This window comes from Suillus discolor (genome assembly GCF_016758755.1).
Source record: "Suillus discolor strain FC423 chromosome Unknown F5147scaffold_83, whole genome shotgun sequence".
Lineage (NCBI taxonomy): Eukaryota > Fungi > Basidiomycota > Agaricomycetes > Boletales > Suillaceae > Suillus > Suillus discolor.
In genome coordinates this window covers 95,659-121,685 of record NW_024541330.1, presented here as the reverse complement: position 1 = coordinate 121,685, position 26,027 = coordinate 95,659, and the positions used below count along the sequence as shown (strand labels likewise).

The 26,027-nt window shown below is 47.4% G+C and overlaps 8 protein-coding genes across 8 annotated transcripts; 2 read left to right on the top strand and 6 right to left on the bottom strand.

The window, feature by feature from the left end:
* Positions 1-838: 838 nt before the first annotated feature.
* On the bottom strand, positions 839-3,601 carry F5147DRAFT_657359 (uncharacterized protein; the record flags this gene model as incomplete). The annotated part of the gene is made up of 9 exons (XM_041434264.1): positions 839-1,288; positions 1,439-1,531; positions 1,761-1,775; positions 1,890-2,041; positions 2,093-2,348; positions 2,397-2,436; positions 2,731-2,993; positions 3,112-3,194; positions 3,553-3,601. The coding sequence occupies 9 exons, from the start codon at positions 3,599-3,601 to the stop codon at positions 839-841; spliced, it is 1,401 nt and encodes a 466-aa protein (XP_041287298.1).
* A 96-nt stretch (positions 3,602-3,697) lies between these two features.
* On the bottom strand, positions 3,698-5,545 carry F5147DRAFT_747882 (major facilitator superfamily domain-containing protein; the record flags this gene model as incomplete). Its single annotated transcript, XM_041439994.1, has 11 exons — positions 3,698-3,878; positions 3,928-3,992; positions 4,020-4,068; positions 4,124-4,240; positions 4,293-4,352; positions 4,403-4,666; positions 4,726-4,860; positions 4,909-4,995; positions 5,108-5,188; positions 5,238-5,340; positions 5,470-5,545. 11 exons carry the CDS (start codon positions 5,543-5,545, stop codon positions 3,698-3,700), a joined length of 1,218 nt encoding a protein of 405 aa, XP_041287297.1.
* A 487-nt stretch (positions 5,546-6,032) lies between these two features.
* F5147DRAFT_585300 (major facilitator superfamily domain-containing protein) lies at positions 6,033-7,509 on the bottom strand (the record flags this gene model as incomplete). Its single annotated transcript, XM_041431858.1, has 9 exons — positions 6,033-6,170; positions 6,289-6,373; positions 6,423-6,512; positions 6,566-6,654; positions 6,706-6,830; positions 6,880-6,912; positions 6,969-6,976; positions 7,025-7,328; positions 7,380-7,509. The coding sequence occupies 9 exons, from the start codon at positions 7,507-7,509 to the stop codon at positions 6,033-6,035; spliced, it is 1,002 nt and encodes a 333-aa protein (XP_041287296.1).
* Positions 7,510-8,413: 904 nt separating this feature from the next.
* Positions 8,414-8,572, bottom strand: F5147DRAFT_538808 (uncharacterized protein; the record flags this gene model as incomplete). The annotated part of the gene is made up of 1 exon (XM_041430203.1): positions 8,414-8,572. A coding segment is annotated over one exon (159 nt), but the record flags the coding sequence as incomplete, so codon positions are not given.
* Positions 8,573-9,087: 515 nt separating this feature from the next.
* F5147DRAFT_720593 (uncharacterized protein) lies at positions 9,088-9,392 on the top strand. Its single transcript, XM_041438822.1, has one exon. The coding sequence runs from the start codon at positions 9,157-9,159 to the stop codon at positions 9,376-9,378; it is 222 nt and encodes a 73-aa protein (XP_041287294.1). The 5' UTR covers positions 9,088-9,156; the 3' UTR covers positions 9,379-9,392.
* A 1,756-nt stretch (positions 9,393-11,148) lies between these two features.
* Positions 11,149-12,070, bottom strand: F5147DRAFT_779253 (uncharacterized protein; the record flags this gene model as incomplete). The annotated part of the gene is made up of 4 exons (XM_041442266.1): positions 11,149-11,400; positions 11,464-11,687; positions 11,747-11,854; positions 11,890-12,070. 4 exons carry the CDS (start codon positions 12,068-12,070, stop codon positions 11,149-11,151), a joined length of 765 nt encoding a protein of 254 aa, XP_041287293.1.
* Positions 12,071-15,212: 3,142 nt separating this feature from the next.
* Positions 15,213-15,989, top strand: F5147DRAFT_720591 (squalene epoxidase-domain-containing protein; the record flags this gene model as incomplete). Its single annotated transcript, XM_041438821.1, has 5 exons — positions 15,213-15,393; positions 15,440-15,533; positions 15,585-15,735; positions 15,790-15,869; positions 15,919-15,989. The coding sequence occupies 4 exons, from the start codon at positions 15,216-15,218 to the stop codon at positions 15,838-15,840; spliced, it is 474 nt and encodes a 157-aa protein (XP_041287292.1). The 3' UTR covers positions 15,841-15,869; positions 15,919-15,989.
* A 7,661-nt stretch (positions 15,990-23,650) lies between these two features.
* On the bottom strand, positions 23,651-25,903 carry F5147DRAFT_657355 (uncharacterized protein; the record flags this gene model as incomplete). The annotated part of the gene is made up of 7 exons (XM_041434263.1): positions 23,651-23,731; positions 23,810-23,912; positions 24,373-24,671; positions 24,729-24,961; positions 25,008-25,347; positions 25,397-25,653; positions 25,702-25,903. The coding sequence occupies 7 exons, from the start codon at positions 25,901-25,903 to the stop codon at positions 23,651-23,653; spliced, it is 1,515 nt and encodes a 504-aa protein (XP_041287291.1).
* Between the last annotated feature and the right edge of the window lie 124 nt (positions 25,904-26,027).

The following is a 26,027-nucleotide window of genomic DNA, read 5'->3' as shown; positions in this document are numbered from 1 at the left end:
AGGGGTCTGCTGAGCCCACTGACATTTGATGAATTTGATATTTGACCGGTGAATTTCATGCATATGCATGTCCATACCCCAACCCTACGGGTCCCCCTGGACCCGCTATTTCCTGCATCCTGTGTTGAGAGCCGATGTATCCGAGGAGCGTAAGGCCGAGAGAGACAGAGCCGAAGGGGAGAAGGAGAGTACGGCCGAAGAATGAACCACATCGAGTGCGAGCATCTCCAAACGGAGAACATGGACGACGTGTCAACGTCGGCAATCTTTTCGTTCTTAAGTATATATGTTTTCATCAAAAGTCTTGCTGGCACACTCACCATATAAGAAGAGCCAGCCAAAGTCGTAACATCTCAGTTTCATAAACGAATACTGAGATGTGAGTTGTTATCCCACTGTAACGTTTGAGTAGAGTACTGATGTACAAGTAGATTCGTACCTGTTTAGGTACAACATTTTGTTAATAGAGTTTCATAAATGAATACTGAGATATTCATACCTGTTTAGCGTGTCGCGAAGCCTCCCACTCGTATAGATTCTCCACATCCTGGCCACAAGCCAATATGTTGCCTCGGCTTTTTCCGAGCTCTGCCCTCCGCTTCTTGTGCTTACATCCATGATCCCATCTGTTCTTATGCGCCTGTGAACGTTTGGTGTCCTCGCATTCAGGTTAATCTACTCATTCTCATACATTCCAACGCCATATATGTTCCGCTTCCGACTTCTACCAGCTGCAGCACTTCCCAATTCACCCATGTGTCAATTCCTTCCCATCCAATCTTCGTCCCGCAGAATCCTGCTCCCTTGTCAGTCGCTTATTTCTTCGTTCATTGCCCACTTACACTTTTAAGAGGAACATTGTGAATTCCTTGTCTTTCTCTGCCATGTTCAGTATTCCATTCTCATTCTGTCGCTCCCTCTTCATCACCAAAATGTTGCCCTCATGCTGATTCTCGTTTCTCCCAGTCGCATTTATGGATTCCACCAATAGATTGGGCGGCGAATTTGCGCCTGGACTCTCGAGAAAGATTTTGTACGCGAACACTGGCTCTGTAGCAGAGTTTGGCACCATGGTCGCTGTCTTCTGCCATTTGCTTGCGAGTGCCACAAAGGTTTGTTGTCCCTTCTGATTCACCCAATGATTCGTCTCTAAATCCATCCACTTTTTGAAGCATGTCACTCCGTCTTTCGATGGGACTTTCACTACGTGGGGCTCTGTGTCATGGCGTACAGTATTCCGGCATATAGTTCTTTGTAAGTCTACCTTTCTGTTTAGGCATTTGTAGGCCTGTAGACGTGCAAGACGTATGGCATAGAATCTTACGGCCTGTCAAGCAAAGTTTGGACCTGAAGGTTTTTGCCGTGGTAACTTCATATCGTCTCCTGAATTGTACTTGCAGTGACCAGTAGTGTCTGATCATGCAAGTGAGACACTTACGTGTAAACCAGTAATGAAAGTTACACGGTAACTGTACGATTCGCGCTTGCGCTCGACGTGATTCCAATCATCGATGCGGTGAAATTTTATCGTCTGCGCACATCCGAGTCAGAAATACCTTATGCAGGCCACAGCCTAAGACCTTTCTTTCGTGCTAGGATAGGCATAGCGCTCGATATCTCGATCCCTGTCATCACATTTTATTTAGTCCTCACGGATGATCTCGTTCACATTTACTTATGCTCGTCCGCAAATGAAACATTCGAAAACCTTGCTCAGTGACCACACATTTGCGGACAGTCTTTTTTCGCGTACCACGCACTAGTAAGCCCAACAACTATACACAATCGTACCCCAGGAGTATGACTCGGCCATAATCTAATGTTACTATTACAACGAAGAGAGAGAAATGCAGTCCCATGCAAGCAAAAATACACAGATATCAAATAACATCTCCACCATCAATGATATCAACCTCTTCGTCATCTTCATAGTCATCAAAGTCTTCATAATCCCCACAGCTTCCATCCGTACCATACTCATCATTCGTGCAATACATGTCTGCATCCATGCACAAAAGTAGCTCAAAAGTTGTCGGCGGGCCTGCGACAGCATCAGCAATTAGCAAAAGGGAGCGCGATCGATTTCGCTCACTAATATCAAAACCACAACAATTCTCGATAGCCACAGAATACAGCGCCATCTCAGCATGTGCGCGGCACCTCTTAGCATGCAAGATGTGTAGTTCCAGCATGAGGTTGCACAGAATGGCATTGCTACTCGTGGTAGCAAGGGATATCGCCATCGGATCCGCGTGTAAGGCCACTTCCTTCTCGAATGCTTCATCAAAGACTTTTCGGAGGTCGGCAGCGACCCATGTGCTCGACAGGCGCAATGGAGAGTCAGTACACTGTAGAAAGGCGGTCGCGGGAGAGCAGCTACTAGTAAGCAGACTGACATTCAAATTGTTAGACATCGGCTTTCCCTCCTGTGAGAGACTGACTGTGTATCGAGGGGATGGGACCGTTTAAAGGCGATAATGTTTCGATCACAGGTGCTGCAGTTGGGACGGGGGGTGCATCGTCCCTCATCGGTTGAGCATCGGACGCCTCTCGTGTTTCTATCTAGCAGGCCAAAGGTACACAAGGTAAAGGTACACAGCCTGTAGGCGCATGCATTCGCCTCAAGGGAGGCCTGATTGAGTTGATGTCAAGCTTGGCTGGAGCGCCAGGACTCGCTACAACAACCAAGGGTTAGACCGCACACTCGTACATAGACAAAGTACAGCTCACAGCCAACGTTGCTGGAGGAGCTCGATAGCCTGGATGTGCAACGACACCTCCATCTGACACCGCTTCTTCTTCTTCTTCTCCAGGAGAATTTGCTCTACGGCCGCGTGCCTTCTGCCATCCCCACAAGTACATACGCTCTGGTGCCTTTGCAGCGTCTCTTCCTGCTTCGCCTGGATGATGCGCTCCCAAATGAGTTCCCACAGATTGCTGGCAAATACTCGATCTTTGAGCACGGATGACAGGACGTATAGTTCAGTATGGAGCTATACATGGGATGTTACTTGCACTATGGATGGTTGGTTTTATGCAGAGCGTAAGGTGGGTAGCCAGCTAAGCACAAGTGCTTCAAGTTAGACAGCTTTTAAGTGCTCAAATGCTCACCATGCAGATAAGCAATGGCCAAAAAAGCTGGCCATCAAAAAGTGCTGGCGGTGTTGGCCAGAAAAGTCGGCCATCAAAAATAGCTGGCAACAAGAACCACAAAAGTGTTACGTTCAGGGCTGGCCATCAAAAGTTATTTATAGGTGTGCCCACCTTGAAGCAAGTGACGTCATGTAGAGTCCCGCCGTTTGACCCCCAAAAAGCAGCCTGCAAATGTTAACTACTGCACTGGGATAACTTTTAAATACCATGACCAGTCTTGTCTCATGCAGTCTTGATATTTGAACTTGAATGCGTTGGATATTTGAGTTTGGGTCACGCGGCAGTAGAATGATTCAAGACACATCACAGGATATTGTCGTCGAATTGATCACCATACGGAATCATGTTCAAAGAGTATAGTTCAGCCATGATCGATCGATCCAACAGCCAAGTACCCACCCGGTCCTCCTAGCGGCAAACCATCCTTAAGCACCCATCGTGAATTCATGACTTGCCAAATAAGGCGTCCTGCATATCTTATTTATGTCCTGGTATCCATTCATATATACTCACTGATGGGATCCTATCAGTGGCCAACCACGCTCTAGAGGAGATATCTAAAACCCTCGGGTAGCCCTGAGACTTGTTCTTCAGCTTCAGCAGCTTCATTACACCGGGAAAGGTGTCCCCTAAATACCCATAACATCACAGACACGCCGCTTGCCAAGGTGAAATTGAGACATGAATTCACGTATGAAGGTCCCCAACTGGACGGCCAAAAGTATCTGCGACAGCGTCAGTACCAGCTAAAGCACAAGGCCGCACTGAACTGACGAGGAACTAATGAAGCCAGATGTTCCCATGGAGTTTATTAGTGCGATGGCTGCAGCGCGTTTCGACTATGTTTGGGAAAACGTATTCATGACCCAGGTTAGAGAGACAACGTAGGCGACTGCCGTCTGAGCGATAAAAAATCTGTACGGAACATGAAGTCCATGGAATCACATGATGAGGAAAGGAAGGTTCGTACAGTGACGGATGTCGCACAACCGTGTTCATTGTAGACATTGCGAGAATAAACCCAGCGATACCGACAAGTAGAGGGCCAACGATATGCCAGAAGTGGTCGCCAGTCACATCGGAATGCCTTGATTCAGTATCGTCAATTTACCCATAGAACCTGTGGAGTAAATACTGACCTGGCCACAACGAATGTGGTTGCAACTCCTAGAATCCATGGAGGTGCGCAGAGCAAGAGGCTGATGAACTCATTGTAGCAGATAGAGTCGGGAAAAATATGGTGAATGACATCGAGGATAGCATCAAATGAAGAGCAACACCAAGCCACCGTACCCTCCATTCCGTAAGGGCCTCAGCAAGGCCAGAAGATTCCTCTTCAGGCTTGCCTTCCTGTTCAATTCTGGCCACAACTTCTTCCCCCATCCGTTGTTTGGCCAGGATCTGTTCATCAGACAAAAGCCAGACGCTCGGCGTTGAAGGAAAATCGGGTATAATCCAGATTGCAGACACTGCGACCACGATAGTCAAAGCGCCCTCCACAAAGAAGAGCCACCTGTAGCAGCAAAATCAGAACAGTTTGACTTTTGAACGCACGTGCAATTCGGCTCAGACCTCCATGCCATAAAACCTAATTTACTGTCTAGGCCACCTAAAATTCCCGACGTAATAAGGGCGCCAAAAGCATCACAGGCGAAGCCGCCGCAGTAAAGAAGTGCCATGCGTAAACCTAGTTCATTGTGCTTGTACCTAAAGGAATTTCAGTATATAGTGCGAGGAGATACTGGGCAATTGTACCATCGTGAAAGAAGGAATACAGCTCCAGGAATGAATGTTGCCTCCACGAATCCAAGCCAAAAGCGCAAGATAAGAGCGGCATGATATCTAATGCACGGTTAACTCAAGGGAGGCAAGAATGCTAGATACCAACGTTGGTACTGCACCTGTCGATGATGACCCTTGTTAGGCAATGTCAATCAAGCGAAAGTTGTGTGACGTACTAATGTACATGGTGATCGCAGCCCACATTATCATACAGCTCGAGAGGTATAATGACGGCCTTTCCAAGATCATGTTGCTTTTAAATTATTAGATGTGCCGCAGAATGATAAGGTGTTCGAACATACGAAGGAGCCTGCATCAACAGATACCCCACATAAAGGATGCTGGTGAGCGTATTCAATTGGTTCCCCATCATGCCAAGATCCTCCTCGAAACCACGCAGCCTCACTGCACTTGCGAGTAGATGTTAAGTCAGTTTACTCCACCTGTTTTCAAAGGGCCACCACTTACGCTATATTAGCACGGTCCATCTGCGTAGAGGTTTTAGGTAGTCACGGAAACACCAGGTGCAATGACTCACGATGTTCATGATGTAAACCAGAACTAGGAATGCTACTCGAAGGTCCAACTTACGGAGAAGCCTCTTCTCCATGATTGGTCTATCGATGTCATCTAGAGGAAGAGTTGGACCGTCATCGGTGCTTCTACTAGAGGTGGCATCGTAGCGGGAGCTGCCGTCGACTGAGCTAAGCAGAGGAAGATCTGACATTCCTGTGAACGAGAGAGATCCCCCCTACTATCATTGCTGGCACAGCGAGCGTCAAGTTCTGAATTGGTTCCGTCAGGGTTTAGTACTATTCGGACCCTAACTGCTCCCCGCTTGAACTTTACTTATTCCTTTGATCATCCGGCGGCAGTGAGGACTAGGTTTGATCTGCATCAAGGCCTGCTCATTGTCAGGTCAAGAGTTGTCAAGTTCCATTGTGCCTTAAGAGCCAAACTCCAGCGAGGCCCCATTTTGGCACCGCAGCCACCGCGCTTACTCCGGATTATCAAACACAACAGTGTGCTCGTTATGCAGCGAAAATGGGAGCTGACCAAATCGTACAAAGATCATAGTATCAACATCATCACCAACATCAACGAGTCAAAGAACTCCTCGCACGCATACGTTCACCAGCATAATATATCCAGATAGGAAAGGGTATACCCAAAACGATGGCAAGGTCTGCAAGGAGCAAGTTGCCCCCTCCATAACCGAGCGCAGCGAACATCTGCTATCCGAAGAGGGGAAATGCGGACCTGAGGAGGGAGCGGAGTGTCCGATATCGTGGGGTGTTCAGTGCGTGAACGGCGATGAGATTAAAAGTAAAAGGAAAATCAAAGAGTAAGAACAAGGATGGAAAGACTCACAGAAGCAGCTGCGACAGCACTCGCAGCATATGTGAACGTGTCTACGAGGTACAACTGAATAGCAAGACTTCAAAGACGTTCAACAGCTACCATGTTACATAAACAGGCATGCTCACGAGGCTCTCATTATGCCGAATCCAAAGATAGCAGTGCCGATGATGGGCATGATGAAATGCAGCTTGGCCTGAGCAGACGATCCATACCAACTAACGCAGAACAGGTTAGAACCGACAGATAGAACTCGAAGCGGCCGTCTCACAATAGTCCCACTGGGACGACCAACGAGCCGAATATCATGGCGGGCACATGCATCTCTGGTTTACCCTTTCCTCCGTTTTTCGCAGCAAGCTAAATGCAATGCTTGAGCTAACGCGAGAGCTAGAACACATCTCGACATACGTATAGATATGTCTTGTCGCAGATTTTTGCGCCAAATATGGTGGCAGATATGAACCCAACACCAAAGCCGATATATGCTAGACCTCCGATTCCGATGCTGAAGCGGTACACGTTTACAAAGAGGTCTGGGCGTAAGTAATTAATATCCAGTCCTGCGGGCGTGTGTAGTCTTACCGGGGGGAGTAGTGAACATCAAGTAGTAGATGCCTGATACACGAATTTAGTGCAAGTTCAAACAACTTGTGCGGTGCGCTACTACTGACCGTATATCCTGAAATAAATGACATCAGCTAGCCGTGTTATTCTAGAATCAACTCACAGAGCCATGCGTAAACTCAAGATAAAACATATAAAACTCGGGGTCATAATCATGATAGGTCGTTTAAGGTTTATCCACAGATAAGCCCATTTGCTCATAGTAAAGGCAGGGTGTGTCGTGGCTGCCTTTTCGAGATCCAATGACGTTTTTTCATGGCGAAGCCGAATAACTGGGGCATTAGATTCTCTCATGAAAATAATGCCGGGTATTGCAGCAATGCCACAGATTGCGACGACGTAGAAATTGTATTGTATGCCGATCGACTCTGTGATGAAGCCCCCCATGACGGGCCCGACCGCAGGACCTTGCGAGATGAGCGTGAAGTTGTGTCAAGGTGGCAGACCGTAAAACACACCTACCAAGGGTCCGATAAAGTACAGCGCCATACCTGCAGCGCGATCGCATTCGGAGAAGAGGTCGCTGACAACGCCTCCGCCATATGGTATGGGAATCAGGCTATAATTTTGAGCTATACATTCATGCATTAGTGAGCTGATTGAAGACGGTATCAACATGTGATGCATACTCAGAGAACTGGCCCGCAGCGATATGCCAAATCCTGGACCATTAGTTGCACTCGCGAGCTTGAGTTCCGCAGCGGGTAGAGTGCTCTCGAATGCCTACAAAGAAAAATGTCAGATTGGATGCAGTAATATCTTCAAAGGTCAAGGAACGTACTCCAATCTCCTTCATCAGCATTGATATCGATTGAACCGTTGTTTCCACAAACGACTACTTCCCTGCCCTGCCTCGTTAACGACCTCTTCAGCGAGCATAAAAGTCGGAGCTTTAACTCAGTTGTAGGCCTTGCTTCTAGATGGATTTGCGGAGGGAGAAGCAGATGACACAGGCAGAAAACTGGCGCGCCCATTGATGTTTGGTGCCGATATTGGTGCGTATAATACTCGAGACCATCGTTTGCATGCCCGCAGGGGCAGACTGAGCGGTAGATATTTGTAAGTCATCAATTTCAGCGAAAACAAATCAAACGTACCATTTCGCTGAGGGACGATACAGCCCACCCTGTGAGAGCGGCTGCTGTGCCCGTTGCTGAGTCTGCAAGGCCAGCCTAGGTGTATGCACCTGGAGGCCTCAGGCGTAGATCTTCCCCATCGTGTTCTGTAGATGCTGTTTCCGGCTGTAAAAAGGGGGGTATAAGTAATACAAATTGGGTTATAGACCTACCATAGACGATGCACGAGCCTCTAAACGCTTGATAAGAGGCTCCACAACTTTGAAAGCCTGGCCACGAACCAACCTGTACATTTGTAGCCATTAATGTACATCAGAGTAGCAGAACAAGAGCTGTAGACTCACTTTTCTTTATCCAGTGTAGCGTACTGTGTCATTGAATGAGTTGCTCTGCCAGAATAAATGAAACATGAAACTTACCAGGTCGATGTCCACGTCGCTGTTGTATCGCTCAAGAAACTCGTCGTGTTCCTCAACGACTCTTTTGTATAGGCCCCAGAAACGAGAACGGTTGTCCTTGCCGGTCTTTGAGGCAATTGTTGAGTCCTTGAAAATGTCCAATGCTTGCTTCATGACGCTCATTCTGCGGGAATAGTATTATCAGTGTGATCGTCTGACTTAGCTAGCCGTAGTGCTGCCGCGGTCCGGTCCAGAACCATGGTTCGAACCGGACTTTTGGTCCGGTTCTCCGCGGTTCGGTCCATGGTTCTCGCGCCAGCCAGAACCGGACCGGAAAACGGTTCTCGGTTCTAGATCTTCCCAAACGGTCCAGTTCTGGTTCGGCCTTCCCGAACCATTCTGAACCCTTATCGACTTCCACTTCGACAACTGTCGTCTTCGGGATTCACGTTGTTGATTAATCAAGCTACATTTAGCCTTTTCGAAGGTAAGCACTAACTAATTAAACTCTCAAGTCTCTCACCCGCTCACCTCTATAACAGGAGGTTCTATTCATTGAGGACCAGCTACAACACTGCGCAAGACTACCTTTTACTGGAGGTGGATGTGTTAGGCGCGGTCAAGGTGGATTTTGGAGGGATTGTGTCTTGCGCTATGCTGCAGAGGTGCGTATTTGTGCTCTGAATGCTGATGGCTCCCTCGAGGGCCAGCACCCATCGCTACCAGCGCACAACCCATCACACGCCACACCACCTGCGCCTATGTTGATGCCCGCCACCTCACCACATCCCCTCTCACTCGCTTGCTGTTCTTTCTGGCTGGCTTTTGCTGGCTCGCTCGCCGTGTCTCACTCACCCACTGTCTCTTGCTCACTGTCTCACACACCCGCTGGCTGCTCTCGCCCACTGTCTCTCACCCCGCTGTCTCTCACCCTCCGTCTCTCACAGCCTGCCTCGATGACCTACTATCGGATCCAAAGGTGAATCGATATGCATGTCTCATTGCATATTCTCACAACTGAATGCACTCTGCTAGGCCAACAAGTTGGCACTCCATGTACGGGACACGCCACATGTTGACAACACCACCGGGAAAGTTGGTCCCGTTTTCTGGAATGTAGCTCTTGGTGGCGCAATGGTCTCATTCGAGTTTTGGGCTACTCAGTGAGTTCTCTCTGGCATGCTTTGTGGAGCTCATGTATGTGTAATGTTCCCACCGGTCACGTCATATTTTGGATCGAACCTCTCGTGCCAACCCAACTCCCAGTACCCTCTCACTTCCTTTGGCACCCTCTTGCTACCTTTGGCACCCTCCCGCCATCAAGTTGACAAGTTCAGCGCCCTCTCATTACCTTCAGCATCCTCCCACTTAGCACATCCAATGCCACCAGCACCATGCACAAACGCACAGCGCATGTAGACTCGACTCTAGATGGGGAGTTCTCTCAGCTGCAAAGGTGCGTCATGGTGTTTTATTGTTTCAGTGTCTAATAAATTTATTATTTGTATATGGTACCCGCGCTCGCCACCATCTCACGCTGCTGCTCACTGCCATCTCCTGCTGCTGCTCGCCACCATCCTCGACCCATGCTCATGATCGCCATCCTTCGCTGCCGCTTTCCTATTTCTCGTTGTGTCAACCCCTCGTTATCACAATCACTCTCCTGATACCTCTCGCGCATGGTAATTGGGGGGGAGCAGCCATGTTATTAGATTAGTTACTCAACATGTATACTACTTAGTACTTTGTCAATGTTTTTTTGCGTGCTCTTACAGTTTTTTTTTTGGTTCGGTTCGGGTTCGGACCCCAAAAAAACCGAACCGGACCATAGAGCACGGTTCTCTATGGTCCGGTTCTGGGTTCGGACATTTTGTAGAACCGAACCGATGGTCCGGTTCTTGGTTCTCGTCTAGGACCCTCCGAACCGGACCGAACCGGACCATGGCAGCACTAGCTAGCCGCTTACATTTCACTAGGACTTGGCTGCTCCTCCTGTACTATTGGTAGGCAGGCTGTTGCTGTAATGGTGACCGTTTTGACACTCGAATGATGGCGATGAGGAGTTATCTGAATGGAATGCAGAGTAGGATGCCGGAGGGGATGGAGTAAGGCAATAGAGATGGGGCTGAGAGATGTCTGTAACGGATTCAATTTTGACGGGAGCACCAGTGGCAGAAACCAAGCATCAGAGTTTGTAGGTTGTGCGCTCTAGTACGTCATCAGACCGGGGCGAGCTGTTTCAGGTTTGGTTTAAGGTGTGGGAGAGTCGTTTGAGGTATGGGGGACTGTTTGGAGTGCATGTGTTTCTAACTTTCTGATAGGCCGCACCCTGTTATCATTCCGGAATGTTCTCGGCTCCAACTACTACAAACAAAGTCATTGGATGTCACGCCCCGTCTCTCCCGTTGAGCTAAGTGCCGGGGACCGGGGCCGCTTTGGCGAAGGGCTCGATCACATTGAGAACTGATTACAGTGTACAACACCTGCGAGGTGCGTGATATCAGCGAAGCGGCATGGGAGTCATCCCAGGAGCTCCCAGACCTTTCTGGATCTGGGTAGCAAGTTGCAAATTACCGAGGGAATGGATGTGCGCAGTAATATGATGTGATACATTAATGTTGTTGTTGTTGAATTGTTTGTCGCACGAGCGCTCACTGAGCGCTAAGATGTCAACATCCTATGCAAGTTTTTATTTTCTAACAATAAGCTTGGAAGATGCCAATGAGTCAGAAACCGAGTGACTGCAGCGATAATCAAGAACACAGCCAGCGACGAAACTTTATTTTCCTAATCTCCAAATTATCCTCCTTCTCTATGTCGAAATCATCATTGTAGAATATAATGAGGGAGTTGATTGTTCCTAATGTATACGTATCTGTATTGCGGTCAAAGAAGGGAGGGACGGTCCCTAATGCAGCGGGCTGGATAGTAGCTGGTAGGGGAAGGTGATTGATGTTTTCTGGCCTCGATACTTGGAACGCTAGTTCACGACCATGTCCACTCCTCTACAGCAATAATGAAGGGACACTTTAGGATATGGTGACAGAGATAACAACGGACTGACTCACAGTTTTTTGAAGAGGTTTGTAATGATTTCTTTCCTGTGGCACCTTAGCATTTTGACTCGCAAGTCTGACGTTCATGACCATGGCTCGAGTCTCTTGTAACATCGCTCGAGTCTCTTGTAGCATCACTTGATTCTCGTTTGTGATCGCCCGTGTCGTATTTTGTGTTCTTTGTATCTCATCCAACCTCGCCAGGACATCAACAGCTCCAACTGTTGCATTCGCGTCTACATCAAGGCTAGTCAACTGTGGGTCTGGCGCCAAAACGAGGAGAGCTTTCACTTACGAATTGCACGCAATACATGAGCTCGGTTTTTCGCAGCTTCGATATGGACGTGAGACACCGCCGGAATTATACCTGAATTGGATTGATATGCAAAACATTGAGCGCGCACTGAAACAACGTGAGCTGAAACTACTTGTACTTACGGCTGAGAGGCTCCAGTTCCTGCACAGTCTTCTCTGCATCGTAGGCTGCATTTATGTCAAAGGGATCTCCAATATCTTTGCCTTCATTGATATTATGAGAAGCTAAGGCGGAGATGTGGAGAAGGTCTGGGAACATATGTGCCAAAGAACGAACAGTTAACGGATAGGTTATCGCAGCCATTCCAGATGATTGTGGGATGTAGCAGATCAAGTTGCCACGGTGGTTGCGAAGAGGACGTTGCCAATGATGAGTTTAGCTAAGTGGTTGGCACAAGGTAGTTGTCAATTATGACTCAATTGCATCCGCGGCAGGTCTTGAAATTATGTAATGTGGTATGCGTCTTGAAAGCTTGACTCTTGGTAAGGGTAAGGGACGTTTTACCCAAGGCTTGCTATGACGAAGCTGCCGATGGGGCACACTCTAGCGCCGTGGCGCGCACCCGTGCGCCATCCTAGCATGACCCGTCCACCCCGGCTTAGCATATTAGGCTGTCGAGGCAGGCTTGAGGATGAAGCCCACCGAAGTCATCTGGAAGATGGATGACCTGCAGAAGAGGACGTACGAATCACTAAGGAGCATGTGGTGGTTGCTCGAATTTGCTCCTGTCAAGCGGGTTGTTTATCAGTCACGCGTTCGGGTACGTGCTTTAAGCTTTGCGCTGCGCACCGATGAATTCACTAGAATCTCCTGAAGGCTCCATTGTGGCGCGCCTCGGGTGATTCTCCCCGCACAGAAGATTCACGCCTCTGTCTTGTTCAAAGGCAACTATAGAGCCAAGGCCAAATTTTGGAAGGACTTCGACGTCTGGCCAGAATTGCTGTACTGGAATGATCCAGCCAGCCAATGACGACTTTCCAAACTGGGCCAGCTGTGGGAGAAGGACATCTTTGATGAATCAACCGTACCCTCGCTTCTAAGAGATATCCAGTTACACGGAGTGGAGTGTGTCGACGCGGTTGACCGACTGGCGTTCATGGCCTCATTTGGTGGGTGTTTCATTTCTTTGTTATGATTCATCTTCTAATGGCTTTATAGAACAAGGAAGGGCTGCGATCAAAGAATCGGACAGCTGGGAGAGTCAGTTAAATAAGCTAGTCCGTTACAGCGATGATCCGAAAGTACGTGTTAGTGCTACCGTTGCACTAAGCGAACTATGTAGGTCATGGTGAACCTGTTGCATAGACGTGTTCTCACTCTCTGCAGTGCCCAAACTTGACGCATAATACTTCCAAAAGGCAGCTGCTGACGTGTTCAAAATGCTGGACAGCAGGGACGATATCGATCAGATTCGAGCTTGCAGAGCCCTCCCCGCCCTAATCAAGCATGCCGCGGTAGGGAATGAGATCTTGAGTAAAGCAACATTCCAGCGTGTACTAGACCTCGGAGGGGTCTCCGAAACCGAGTCATTGATGGTGCAAATTCATGCGTCACAGACTTTGACGTTGCTTGCTAGCTATGGTTCGTAATTCAGTCCACCGGAACGATATTCACTTTGTGACTGTGATATCTTCAGACCTGTACCGACGGCTGTGACCACGAAGGGCATCACCGATCTTCTTGGCAACCAACGTGAGTTTTTGACCTGAACGTGCTTTCACATTCAAAGTGAGATCGCCTATCGCAGACGAAGAAATTTTAGTAGCGGCCTTACGCATACTTGCTGCCCTTGTCCACGATGGTATTTTCGGTTGTTCCTTCAAACGTAGGCGTATGCTTGACAATCCCTTGCAGAAAGAGCGCAAGCTGAGGTTCTAAATCTAATTCCTACGCTTATCAAACATTTGAAGCAGCACGACTTTTACATCTCACCACCGGTCGCAATGTTATATGTGCGTATGCAAGACACGGTAAGTTTCGCATGTCGCTGTCGTGAGACTGATGAGCTCATAGCATGATCCAGACACCTTCCGTGATCGTTTATTCGACCCAGGATGTGGTTTTATCGCACTTTTGGTCGACATGTTGGAACATCGCTTAACTGATATTGAGGATCCTGCTATCCAAATCCTTGGCCAACTTGCGAGCCATAGTACGACATATGCATTTGCATTCATATATAGTGCCTGACTAGCAGACCTCCAGTGGACGTTCAGACTGACTTGATTCAAAGAGGATTCATTGAGAAATTGGTGTTGCTGATGAAAAGTCGAAAGCACGCAACAAGTAGTAGAGCTATTCTCGCGATGTTGTCAATTCTCCGGCACCGTGAGTTTCTTATATGATAACATCTCTTCTGCTGCTAAGCTTTTTTCAGCATACATACGACTCAAAGCAATCGAGGAAGGTGTCGTCATGACATTGGTCAATCGTTTAAAACACCGGAAGAACTGTTTGCTTGCGGCTTACGCATTCTCTCGTATCCTGGACTACGGTCAGTTTTTCACCCGATGTCATCATGGAATCTTCCTCAACACAATGCAGACAGCATCAGAACAGCTATGATTGATCTATCTGCGCATGACTATATCATCAGTGCTGTCAAGCAAGGATTGTTGAACGTGACGGTCGATGAACCTGGTAAAGAAGTGCTCGGACGCCTCAGGCACAACGGTAAGCTTGTGCGCTGCTTTTCCCCTTCCGAGATCTCAACACTTGTATAAATGAACTGAGGGCAACTATCCTCAAAGCCCACACAGCAGCGGCCCTTTGTACTATGTTCAAAAAGGGCGATCCAACGCTGAATCATGCAGCATTTGATTTCCTGGACATCATATCCAACTATCGTGAGCACTCATTTCTATGCATAATGATATAGGACACACATCGCGTAATAGGTGTTCATGCCTCCAAAGCAGGTGGTCAGCCAGAGTCATATTTTGCTGACCTCGTCATTGTCGCGGACGGCTCCTCATCCAAATTCAGAACTGCCGTCCTCGGAAGCATGCCGTATGAGCCTTCGCAAAGGGGTTACTTGGCGGGTCTGATATTGAATGACCTGAAGCTGCCAGCGCCCCAGTATGCCACTATGATTGTACTGAAACGCGCTGGACCGGTCGTCCTTTTTGAGCTCCCCAACAATGAGTATCGCATGCTGGTCGAATTGAAGGAGTCACCGCCAGATCTCAAGGTTCGTAATTCTGCCTTGTTGTGCGGTCGTGATCGCCCCCACTTACCATCAATATTGCAGGAGCATATACTGCGCGACATTGTTCCCCAGCTTCCATCGTCGATCCGCGCGCCTATTCTCAATGCTCTAGAGGCGTCGTGTGTGCGACGAGCACCGCATTATTATCTTCCGCCCACAAAGCAGGGAGAACGTAGCAAGGCAGGCGTGTTTCTACTGGGAGATTCATTGAATATGCGTCACCCGCTAACTGCTGGTGGAATGACGGTCGCATTGAATGACGTAGTCATCCTCTCTGATCTTCTGGCCCACGTCGAGAGCTTTGGCAACTGGGATGAAATCTCGGCTGTCCTCAAGAAGTGGCACCACATGAGAAAACCGCTCGCATCCACTATCAATGCCATGAGCATGAGCTGGGCTGGGATATTCGCGGCCCATGGTACGTCAATATCAGCCTGCGAATGCTAGAAGGCTTATGATCGTAGGCGAGGCGTTTGACACCATGCAGGAAGGAGCATTTAAGTTTTACAGGAAAGGTGCTGAGTATTCTGACCAACCCGTGTCATTATTAGCAGCCGGGTCAGTGATACATATATCGATAATCGTCACGATCATGCTGATCTGGTTCAGGATCCTGAAATCTCCGTCATTGCTGGTACGCAATTCGATCACCATGAAGGTATTCTCCATCTGGGTGTTGTTCACCCATCCTAGACCTGGGAATAAATCTGCTCCGCAATTTTACGCATACCCGTTGCTTTTGGTTAAAGCGCTGAACGTCGTAAGATTATCCAATGCATATTTTGGAACATGTTGACTGATTTTTATGGTATAGATATGGACTATAGGCGTTGTGATGGGGCCGGTGATGTGGGCCGAAATGTGATGTTCTTGTTATCTTAGATGAGTTTACAAATAGTTTGACTGATGGAACACCCGCAATAGAGACTTTCAATATTATGCCATTGACTTATTCTTCTGACTCGCACGCTGCCAAGTCTAGCACAGAACTTGCAACTGGCATAAAGTCATTGATAACAACCGATATAGGTGGTGTTGGGCGCCACAACGGTTGATACTCGCAAGTCATGCCATAGTCGTGTCGACATCATTGAGGTGTTATTTATTGCCGATGTTGATGTGAAATAACTTTCGGGTCACTTCAAAACTTAGTTTTCGACATCCTGTCGATGGCTGCTTCATCAGCATTGGACCGAGCTCCAACGTGGTCATATTGCAAAATGGAAATGAACCCGGGTGTGGCAGGGATATGTGCGGTGCACAGATGACACACCCTTCCCATATCATGGCCTTATCACCAATGAGCGGGCAGCATTGAAGTATATTTTCGTATGTATTCGTTATAAACATACCCCCGAGACGAGTAGTGAAAACTTCCGAAGGTCAAATTCCATAGAAACGAGTCCAGATAGCGCTAGGTAACGTTTCAGGTTAGAAAAATACGACACGACCGGCATCTGAAAACTACACACCTTTCAGTCTTTCTAAAAATGGCAGTGATATTCGTTGCAATGTATGTGATGACTTCCGTTGCCTCTGGGCGACCCGTGGTGTCCGACGACCAACATTTTTGAATCAAGTTCCAGTGATCGGGGACGAGCGGGTGTCGCTCCTTTCGAGAGCTCAGGGATGATTAGATATGGGTTTTTCTTCTCTTTTCATGGTATATTCCCCGAGACCGTGACGATCTGAGAGGAGCAAGCTTAGGATAGAACTACAGAAAATATAGAAATCGCACAAAGAACATAACACCACCAAAAGAATACCCATCACTCTTAAAATTCGGTCGCACAGGGTCAGCCCCCGGGTAGATTCCAATGACCTCAGGCGCATGCCATCGCGGATCCAAGCTGCGGGTCACGGTCGTCTTGGACAACTGCAACTGTGCGTCCCCTGCCACTGTTGCAAGACCGAAATCTGTGAGATGGGGATTCCCTGAGCCATCTATGAGCACATTCGCCTAAGGCTTGTGAATAAGTGCAAAATATGATGAAGGACCGAGAGACTCGGACATTATGGGAGACAACTCACTGTTCGGGTGCAGGTTCCATCATGGGTGGGAATATATACTTTGCGGGAGGCATAATCTAGGAAGTGAAGCAGGCTGGTTTTTCAAGTCGATGCAACGCGCTTATTGCCATGAGGTTCACAAGGCGGCCAGCAGGCAGCCATGCTGCGGAACATTGCTGATACAATATTACGTATCGCCTTGAGGCCACAGGTCTGTTCTTGCTTGCTTCCATTGTTTACCTCACATCAATAGTTATGATCTGGCGCGCGCTGTTACGGCAAATGTCAAGTTCAAGGTATAAATATCTCTTCCAGTGTTATTCGGACCTCCCACTCATACTTTTCACTATACTTCGCATCATGTCAAGGCAAGAGATATCCATTCATGTCCAAAGTTCAATATCATGCTCACTGTGACCTAACTGCAGTTCGCATTTTACCCATGCCAGACACGATACTGTGGCTTTTGGTCCCACTGGCGTCAATACCATCCCAACACTGGATGAGGCTGAACCCCAACCTATACCTGTCCTCCCAGCCCAAATTTATCTGGTTATTATCCGAGGTCCGCATCCAGGGATCTACTTTGATGATGGGTATGTGGGCAGCTGTGATGTATGATGCCAAAGCCTGATTTCAACAAGTTCTGTTGTTAACAGTTACCTGCGCAAGTTGCAGGAAACCTTACATTTAATGATCTATACTACTCATAGTAAGAGTGATGCTTGGTCAGTTTACACACAGGCAGAACGGGCAGGGTTAGTAGCGGATGACACCATCCTGCGAGTTTGAAAGGTCATTAATGTCATTAGCCTAGTGTTGGTTTATTTAGCACTATGGATTCTGGAATGATAATAATCAAATTGCCAGATCAACATTAATTGCAATTGTGTGCGTAGTCGTAGTTTCATGAGTTGAAAACTGCCAAAGTCGCACTTTCCATTTCAACTATTGTCGCTCACTCGCATGGACCGCATTCAATATTGGTATCATCCGCTCAAAAGATATCAGAGTGGATAGTCAGGCACATCAGCAAAAGTCCACCGAGTGATGTGCAAGTGTACAATGTGTGAATGATGAGAAGGTGGAATGGCTAGATCGAATGGCCCTTTATGTACTCACAGAAGTACCAGTGAAACTTGTTCAGTGGTGCTGTTTGCAAGTCAACTCCTAGATATAATTGACGCAGAACTCTAGGAGAGCGCAACTGCTTCCAGGCGAGAAGATGTTGTTCGCGACGACTAATCAGTTTGGAAAAAGCTGAACCGCGATAAGATTGAGGAATTTGTTCTAGTCGAAGCATGTGCTCAGCATTATCGCCACAGAGAAGGTTCGTCCCACTGGGGACGCACCCGACAAACACGCCATAATGCTCTTCTTACACAACTTCATTTACGATGATACCCTCGGTTTCCAGGCCAACAGCAGTGCGATCAACTTGATTCGATGGTATCCTGAAGAGACCTCCATTAGTCATGCGTGTTTCATCTGCGGTGGCGAAGAGTTGCTGCTCGTTGATACATTGGTACAGGCCAGAGTTTACTACTCCCTGACGACAATGCAGTTTAGGTCAGATTCACACCCAAAAGAGCGAGACATCTAATTTATAGATCACAGACCTGCAACCCTGAATCTCATTCATATTCCAACGGCGGTTTACTCGACTCCATATGGTTCTTGCTTAATAACGGTTCAAGTCTGCTGGTCTGACTTGACACTAACTGCTTTCCACTGGTTCTCGTCGGATGAGACTCGCATTGCGACTGGTTCGTCGGATAAGCGTGTCTGTCCGTAGGATGCAGCGATAGCGCAGCTATTGCAGGAGTGGGCCGAGAAAGATTGTTCAAGTTTCGATGACGCAACACCCTCAAGTCTTTCATCAAACTTTAAATATATTATCAGAGCCGTGGCCCAGGGCTACCACGTGCACTGAAACGACATGCATGTCAAAGGTTTTTCTCGTTGTATCACGCCTTGTAGAATTCACATTAATAGTCTTTCCTCCCATGGATCCTCATGGGCTCCCCTTCTCACTGCGAAGAAACTAAGATTGAATCCCACTGTTCAGATTCTTATGATCATATCTCATCGGTCCTTGCCTGAATAGTTGGCTCACTGATAGTACTGTTTGTCCGAACAACATGATGCTTCCGATATTTTGTAGTCGATCTGTCCCTGGTCAGTCCTGCTACTAGATGTCATGCACTCCTTTTACTGTATCGCTCAACTGGCATATCATTTATCTGCTTGTGCCATATACATCATCTCTAACAGCACTCCTCCCATCTCTCGCATTCTCAGTGCTCAAACAAGACCCTTCGCTGGCGGCGGCTGTAGCCTCTAACGTGTCTAACAGCCACTCGCACAGTTCCTAACAACACTTGGGAGAACTCGTTTACTCTAATCTTTCATGTTCGTACCCTCAAAGTCCAATCCTGATTCGGATAGCTTACCGTAATGTCACGATGCTTGACAAAAACCTTGCTTACGCGAACGAACATGTACGATATACCCAGACCTATAGGTTCCTATATTAGATAATTTATACTTATGAGTATCACGACAAAATCTTTGAACAAAAAACGAGTTTGCTCCCTTTCTGAAAGAATACGGCACGTGGCAAACACAGCAAGAGTTGTCCATGCTGATGCTGGTCGACACATGCACGCGCTCCTCAAAGGCAATTAAAGTCATGCAGGGACCTGTTTCGGAGTTGACCACAAGCTTCGCGTGATATTCTCGAACGCCAAGGATCAGGCATGGTCCCAGCACACACATCACCATCATGATGAGAGTTTGAGCCAAACCGAATGAAATTTGATCTTCCGCGACGATCGTGTCCTTTAGTAACGATGAAGCCAGAAGCAGCAACAAAACTGAAGGTGCAGAACTTTAGCGCAAAAGCAGAATCACATAAGCTCACCTCGCAAAGCAAATCACGTGAGGTTGTGTTAACACTGCGAAACAGTCTGGGATTAAGCAATCCAGTCAATGGTCTCTGGCAGCTCACGGAGGCGTTTGAAAGCAACTCTGAGTGCGAGACATGGTGTGAGAACCTCCCATATAGCGGGGAGAATCCAAGTCGTCAAAGCCAGAAGTAGATTATCCGAGCCTTCCTGAAAGTCAGAAGCGTATTGAGTGATGCCAAAGAGAATGAAAGCCTCTGTGTTTGCAAACGAGCTTTGTGCATTCTGGTCCACCATTCACCAAAATTAAAGCTTACCTGATGAAACACGATTCATGACCATTGCGGCGATCACTCGTCAGCGATGTTGACAACCAGGAAGATGACGCTGAGAGATATCTGGATTGATGCAAGGCATGCAACTGAGCGATCATGATGACTTGCGTGTTGTGTCAGTCCAGTCAAAGTAATGCAGCTGCGTAGCTCACCACCCAATACTAAAGTCATGGTAACATTCATCCGACTTAGTGCATCAAACACTATACGACCTGAAAAATCAAGCGATGTTGGTTCACAGCCTCGCATGATAACTTTAAACAAACTCACAGCTATGGCGGTCACTATATCGAACCAGGATGCTCGTTAACTCACTCACGCCTGCAGAGGAGTGCAATTTATTGGATATGAATGATAGAGAACGGTGAAGAATACTCACTAGATTTGTTACGGAAATTCTCGGAAGAGATACTACATGCCGTCGATCAGAAGAAATATATGGAGTGCGTGTGAGTAGACATACACTGGGTGTGAATGCTGAGTATGCGAGTCAGCTAATCAACACAACATCGATTGTTTAGCCATCCAAACATACATCGCATGCAGTATACCAACATAGTAGATCTAGAATATTGTCAATTCAGTACAACGTCTCAACCACACTTGCAACACGAAATACGTACACTGAGATACAGAACAGTCATGAATGACCAATGTTACCTCTGTCGCGCATTAATAGTATTACGGTGTGTTTTCTTATGCGAGACTCTGCTCACCTCAGACCAGTTCGACCTGTAAATATGTGATCAGCCAGATGGTTGCTCCAGTAATGATACTGACCCACCTCTCGCCCGAAAGTCAATACTAAAACGCACCATAAGTATACCAGTGACACTTGAATACTATCTTGCTCACCCCAATCATACCTCAACCCAAAAGAGAAGGCAGCTGGAAAACCGCGGGGCTACTAGAGTATCACATAGTCATGAATTGTCCAACTGGTTCTCTACGAACCAACAAGATAGCTGGTCATTTTGGTCGAAAGCGTAAACGGCCACCGAACGGAATCATTTGATATTAGGGTCATGCTGTTAGAGGACGAATGCGAACCTGGTGAAGGGTGGTGTTCGTCTGTGTTGAATATGCCACCATGCAGCGCTTTTCTGCCGAAACAAGAACTAGATGAATGGCGTATATCCCTGCTTTGAATGCCTGGACGCCGGTCGGTTCTGTCTCTACTTTGCTCACCCGGGTAAGGGAGCAAAACAGCTTGTCCAAGGTCACTCGACACGGTCACATCCTGTTGGGATGAAAACAGAAATGTTGGAAACCAAAAGTAAAGAAGATTCGAATGAAGCGAAAGGATAACTCACCTGTTTCACTGGCCGGCTGCTCTCATCTCCATACCTAATTCTCTTGCTCCTCGTTGTTTCTTGCTGCGGCCATCGGGCTATGATGTCACAAGTACAGTCAACGTAGTGTGGCTCTGATGTAAAACGCAATGTGCGTAGCACCAAATCAAATACGCAAATGTCATCGTGCATTGCATTTGACCTTTGCATCCAAATTAGGTCAAGTGAATGCCAACTTCCTTGAATCGGACCTTGTGAGTAGTTTCAAATTCAGACGATCCTAGACCGTCTGGCCTTTTGTTTGATCTGCGCCATATCTTCGCGAGTATATCAACCACACATCATCAACTACGATATTTCTATTTGTGATGGACTGATGGGCCTTCACTGCATCAATTCGGACCTACGGTTACCATTTTGGCATATGATATCAACCTGTTTGGGTGATCCAAGCACTGCATGGCATATTTAGTACGAACGTCTTCATCATTTATCCAACAAGTTCGCCACTTCCTCACACCTACCTTCTAACGCTATGCCCAAAATCTCGAATGATCCCAGTTGGTGGCCACTTATCAATGCGACTTGCATTGGCAGCTATTTTATAGGTTTGTGGAGAGCTAGTCGAACGATGACGGCGGTGTCTCGATCTAATTGTCTATGGTTACGCAGTTGATGTTTGTGCTGGAGTGATATATGATTGGGGTGAGCAAGATAATCTTTCACAAATGCGCTCATACTCATGGTAATTCTAGCCCTGACACTTGCACAAGAGGTAGGTATATTTCATGAACAGAGCAGCCATCTAGCTGAAGTTGGTTTTATAGATCGAGCTTGTCTGGGTGAGCACAGTTCCACACCAGAAGAACAATGATTGATTCACGACAGAGGCAACGCTGGTGGTCCCTTATGACCTTTCTGTATCTCAGTGTACGTAGCTTGCGTTACAGGTGTGGTTGGAAAGTTATGCCGACTTGAAAGTATCATAGGTGCGCTATATTGGAATGTTATATGCTGTGTATGTCGAGAAGGCTCAGCAACTGACCTTGTCCTGATGATTCATCTCTCACAATCAGCATCGCTGTGCTGTGTATGTCTCTTCACAACCACTACGTTCATCTCTCCTGACCGGCGGCATGAAGTTAGTGTTCCAACAATTTCGGTGACAGATGCAGTGAGTCTTCTGCACGGGCCAATACCCTCTATCCCCCCAATTAACTGCAGTGCTCTGTAGGGGTGAGTGTGAGTCGTGATCAGCTCATTAGTTCGCTTCAATGACCACCACAGATGTGAGGCTATCTGGAGTGTATGATTCATGCGAGGTTGATCTCTGACTGAATTCTTCAGGCCGGAATCTGTACATCGTACAGGATTTGACAATTGTTGTGGTATTTCCAATACTTTGCGGTAAGCTTTGCAGTTGCAAGACCTCAGTGATATCGATTTCACTGATTCATCATTTCCATAGGATCAATTCTCCTTGGGAACGCAGATTTATCTTGGCTTTCTTCAAATTTTCACGTTCATCCAGATATTTGTGCTGGGACCGCGGCTGATCCTCGGTATCCGAGAATTCAACGCTAAGCTCGTGTCCGACTCTGACACGGCAAGCACCATGACTTCAATCGCTTTTCAGGAGCGCGTGCACGTGCCAACTAGCAGCAGTGTGTAATGGGAAATGTTCATTGTAAATCACACTTGGGCAGTCTGCAGAGAGCGGGAGAATTCCTTCTATTTATTAAAAGTTACGGACATGTGGAGCGGCCGTTTAAACGATAGGCTGCGAGATATGGCATGAACTTTTCTGTTTTGATCGATAGAGGAAAAATATACGAAACGCACAAACCTATACCTAGTCGATTTGCATTACATTAGATTGTAGTGATAATCCATGAGCAGTCTGCAAGCGACTTAGGTGGGGAGGCCTCATGTCGTAGCCAGAAGTGGCGAGGGAGAGGGAATAAACCCCAAGTTGAACGAACATCGACAAGATGACCTAAAAACCTGATAGGAACAACGCGCCTGTCTCTGTTTGATCGCCCAAATCAGCCAACTCCGAACATAAACACAACTCTGCAGCATTTGTGCGCTCTTACTAGTACATACAATGACCGTGAACTGTAATCATGAATTTATCTGGCAAACACAACAGCAGATTCTTCAGTTTGAGCTTCACAATGTGATGGCGAAACAGAACTCCAGGTGGGACTGTCCTGAATGCATGATATAACAATACCAAAATCTTTGCAAGAAAGGACAAAAAGAATCTCATTGAACAAATGACGACTCACACAGACATCCACACGCTGGCCGGGCACCTGGCTATCGTACAAGGACGAGATCAGGCTTGACGTCATTCTCCATAGTGCGTGCGCCATCGGCGAGTCTACCAATCTGCAAGGGGAGGAGTGAGTTGGAGATGTATTTATGCGTCAGTTTTGGAACTGAAGTGGAAATTGGGAAGAGGTCATACTTGTTCGGAAAGCGCCGAGAAGCGGCGATGCCGCCTCCATGTGGTATCATAAACCCACTATTACATCTAAAAATCCGACTTGGTGCAAATATAGTTTAAAACTCTTGTAAGAGTCTTGCGAGAGTTGCCGTTTTGGTTAGCGCGAATCTAGTTCGTAAATACCTGGTTTTGGATATGTTTGAACCCTGAGCCAAGTTTCACACATTTGGATGCGAGATTTGAAGATTATCGATGCGATGTGAGATTATCAGTGCAATAAATGCGTTATCCAGTGTTACTAATACAATCAAAACTATCTGATACGTTGACCTGTCTGTGATATAGCAGTAATAGTATAGAATCTACGAGGGTGCCTGCGACGGTCCAATCACTAACACGTACCGCAAAAAGTTGTGAAACTGCACTCGCTCGTCGCCGGAAAGGTTGTTCATCGCACTGAGAATATATAGGAACTTGCGATTGGATCCCATTCCTCCAAAATTATCCACTTTCACCGGAACTTCGTACTGTCCATCGAGGCTGCAGAACGTCGCTGTGCTGGCAAGCGCCCACATGAACTTCAAATTTTCGATTTGTTGTTCCTCAGTCTCGCCGAGGAACTCTTGGTGCATCCCGTGCCAAACAAAATAGATAACGTTGGTCATGATGAACGTATTCTGGAATTTAGCCTTGATTTCGACCTGTCCGTTCTGAAAAGATTGAGCTGCCCCCGACAACACACACGAATGAAAACTTACTTGATTGAAGCTATAAACATGCATGAAAGCGAGTCCATCGCCATCTTTTGTGATCTTGTCGATCAAGCATTTGCGATAGAGGACGGCGGGTGCGGTGATATGCAGTGGAGGGAAAAGCCGATACGCATGTAAGACGCCCTTGCGCACGTAGTCAGCGAATTTGCCGCGAGTTGACGACAATGCATTCGCAACATCATTGCGATGTTTAATCGTGATAAAATTTTCAAATGTTGCTAATAAAACAAGTCAGTATGATGTTAATGGACATATGATACTCACCATTAGGTGCAAAGCAACGTGGTACCGAGTCCCAGATAACTTTGTTCAGCATGATTTTCTTGGCGGCTTTGTCAATCGCCATAGCCTTTTCTCCAAATAATTCGCGCGTGACCAATTGCATTGCCGTTTTGATGGACTGGCCAATGATGTCATCCGATAGTTTGATGCGCGTGGGTTGAGGCGTTGACGACGTTACAGATTGCGGAGTTGAATCTTCGACTGCAGATGGGAGAGATTCTGAATTGCCCTGCAGGCGTGTGGAAGGGTAAGGGATCATACGTGGCGTAGGTGGCATCGCTCGTCGGGTTCGCCTCGTTGTGTCCCTTGGCGGGCCCATCGTCTAGGTGAGTGGTAAGCAGGAAATGAATCGAAGAAAAACAAGAACTCACGTGCATCACATCGGTTGGCGGAATCTCACCTCGCTGGATCAGCGTCATCTCCGATGCGCTCGTGCTGGTACCAGTACCCTGGAGGGGGGTACTACTTGAAGGAAAGTTGTGGCTGGAGCCTTGAGGTAAGGATTCGAAAGAAGAGCCCTGGAAGGGGTCCTCCGAGGACGAAGCGCCGTAGTATTGGCCATGAGGGAATTGGCCTTGAGGGAAGCGGCTGTCGAGGTCAGCGTCCTGCATATTCCAGCCATAGAATGCTGCGAAATCGTGAGAGTCATCAGTGAACGAAAGTGTGATTGACTCACATGTGCTCCCACTTGATATGGGGGTAGGAACTCCTCCACTGGGCGCATGCGCATCGAAGTTGAACTGAGACATACTCGGTTGCTCAGTAGGAATGTGAAGCTGGCCAGTTGCTGGTTCGCCGGATGGATTGAGGCCAGAACCGCGTGGCGGTTTTGGAACTTTAGCTTTGGTTTTTCGCTGAGGGCCACGCTCACTAGGCATTCAAAGTTGGAGGGGATGTGAGAGCGCATGCATGCATTTAAGTTGTGAAACGACGTAACGGTACATAGGGGGAAAAGAAACACAAACTTTACATAAACTTTACAAACCGGGAACGTGTGGCGAA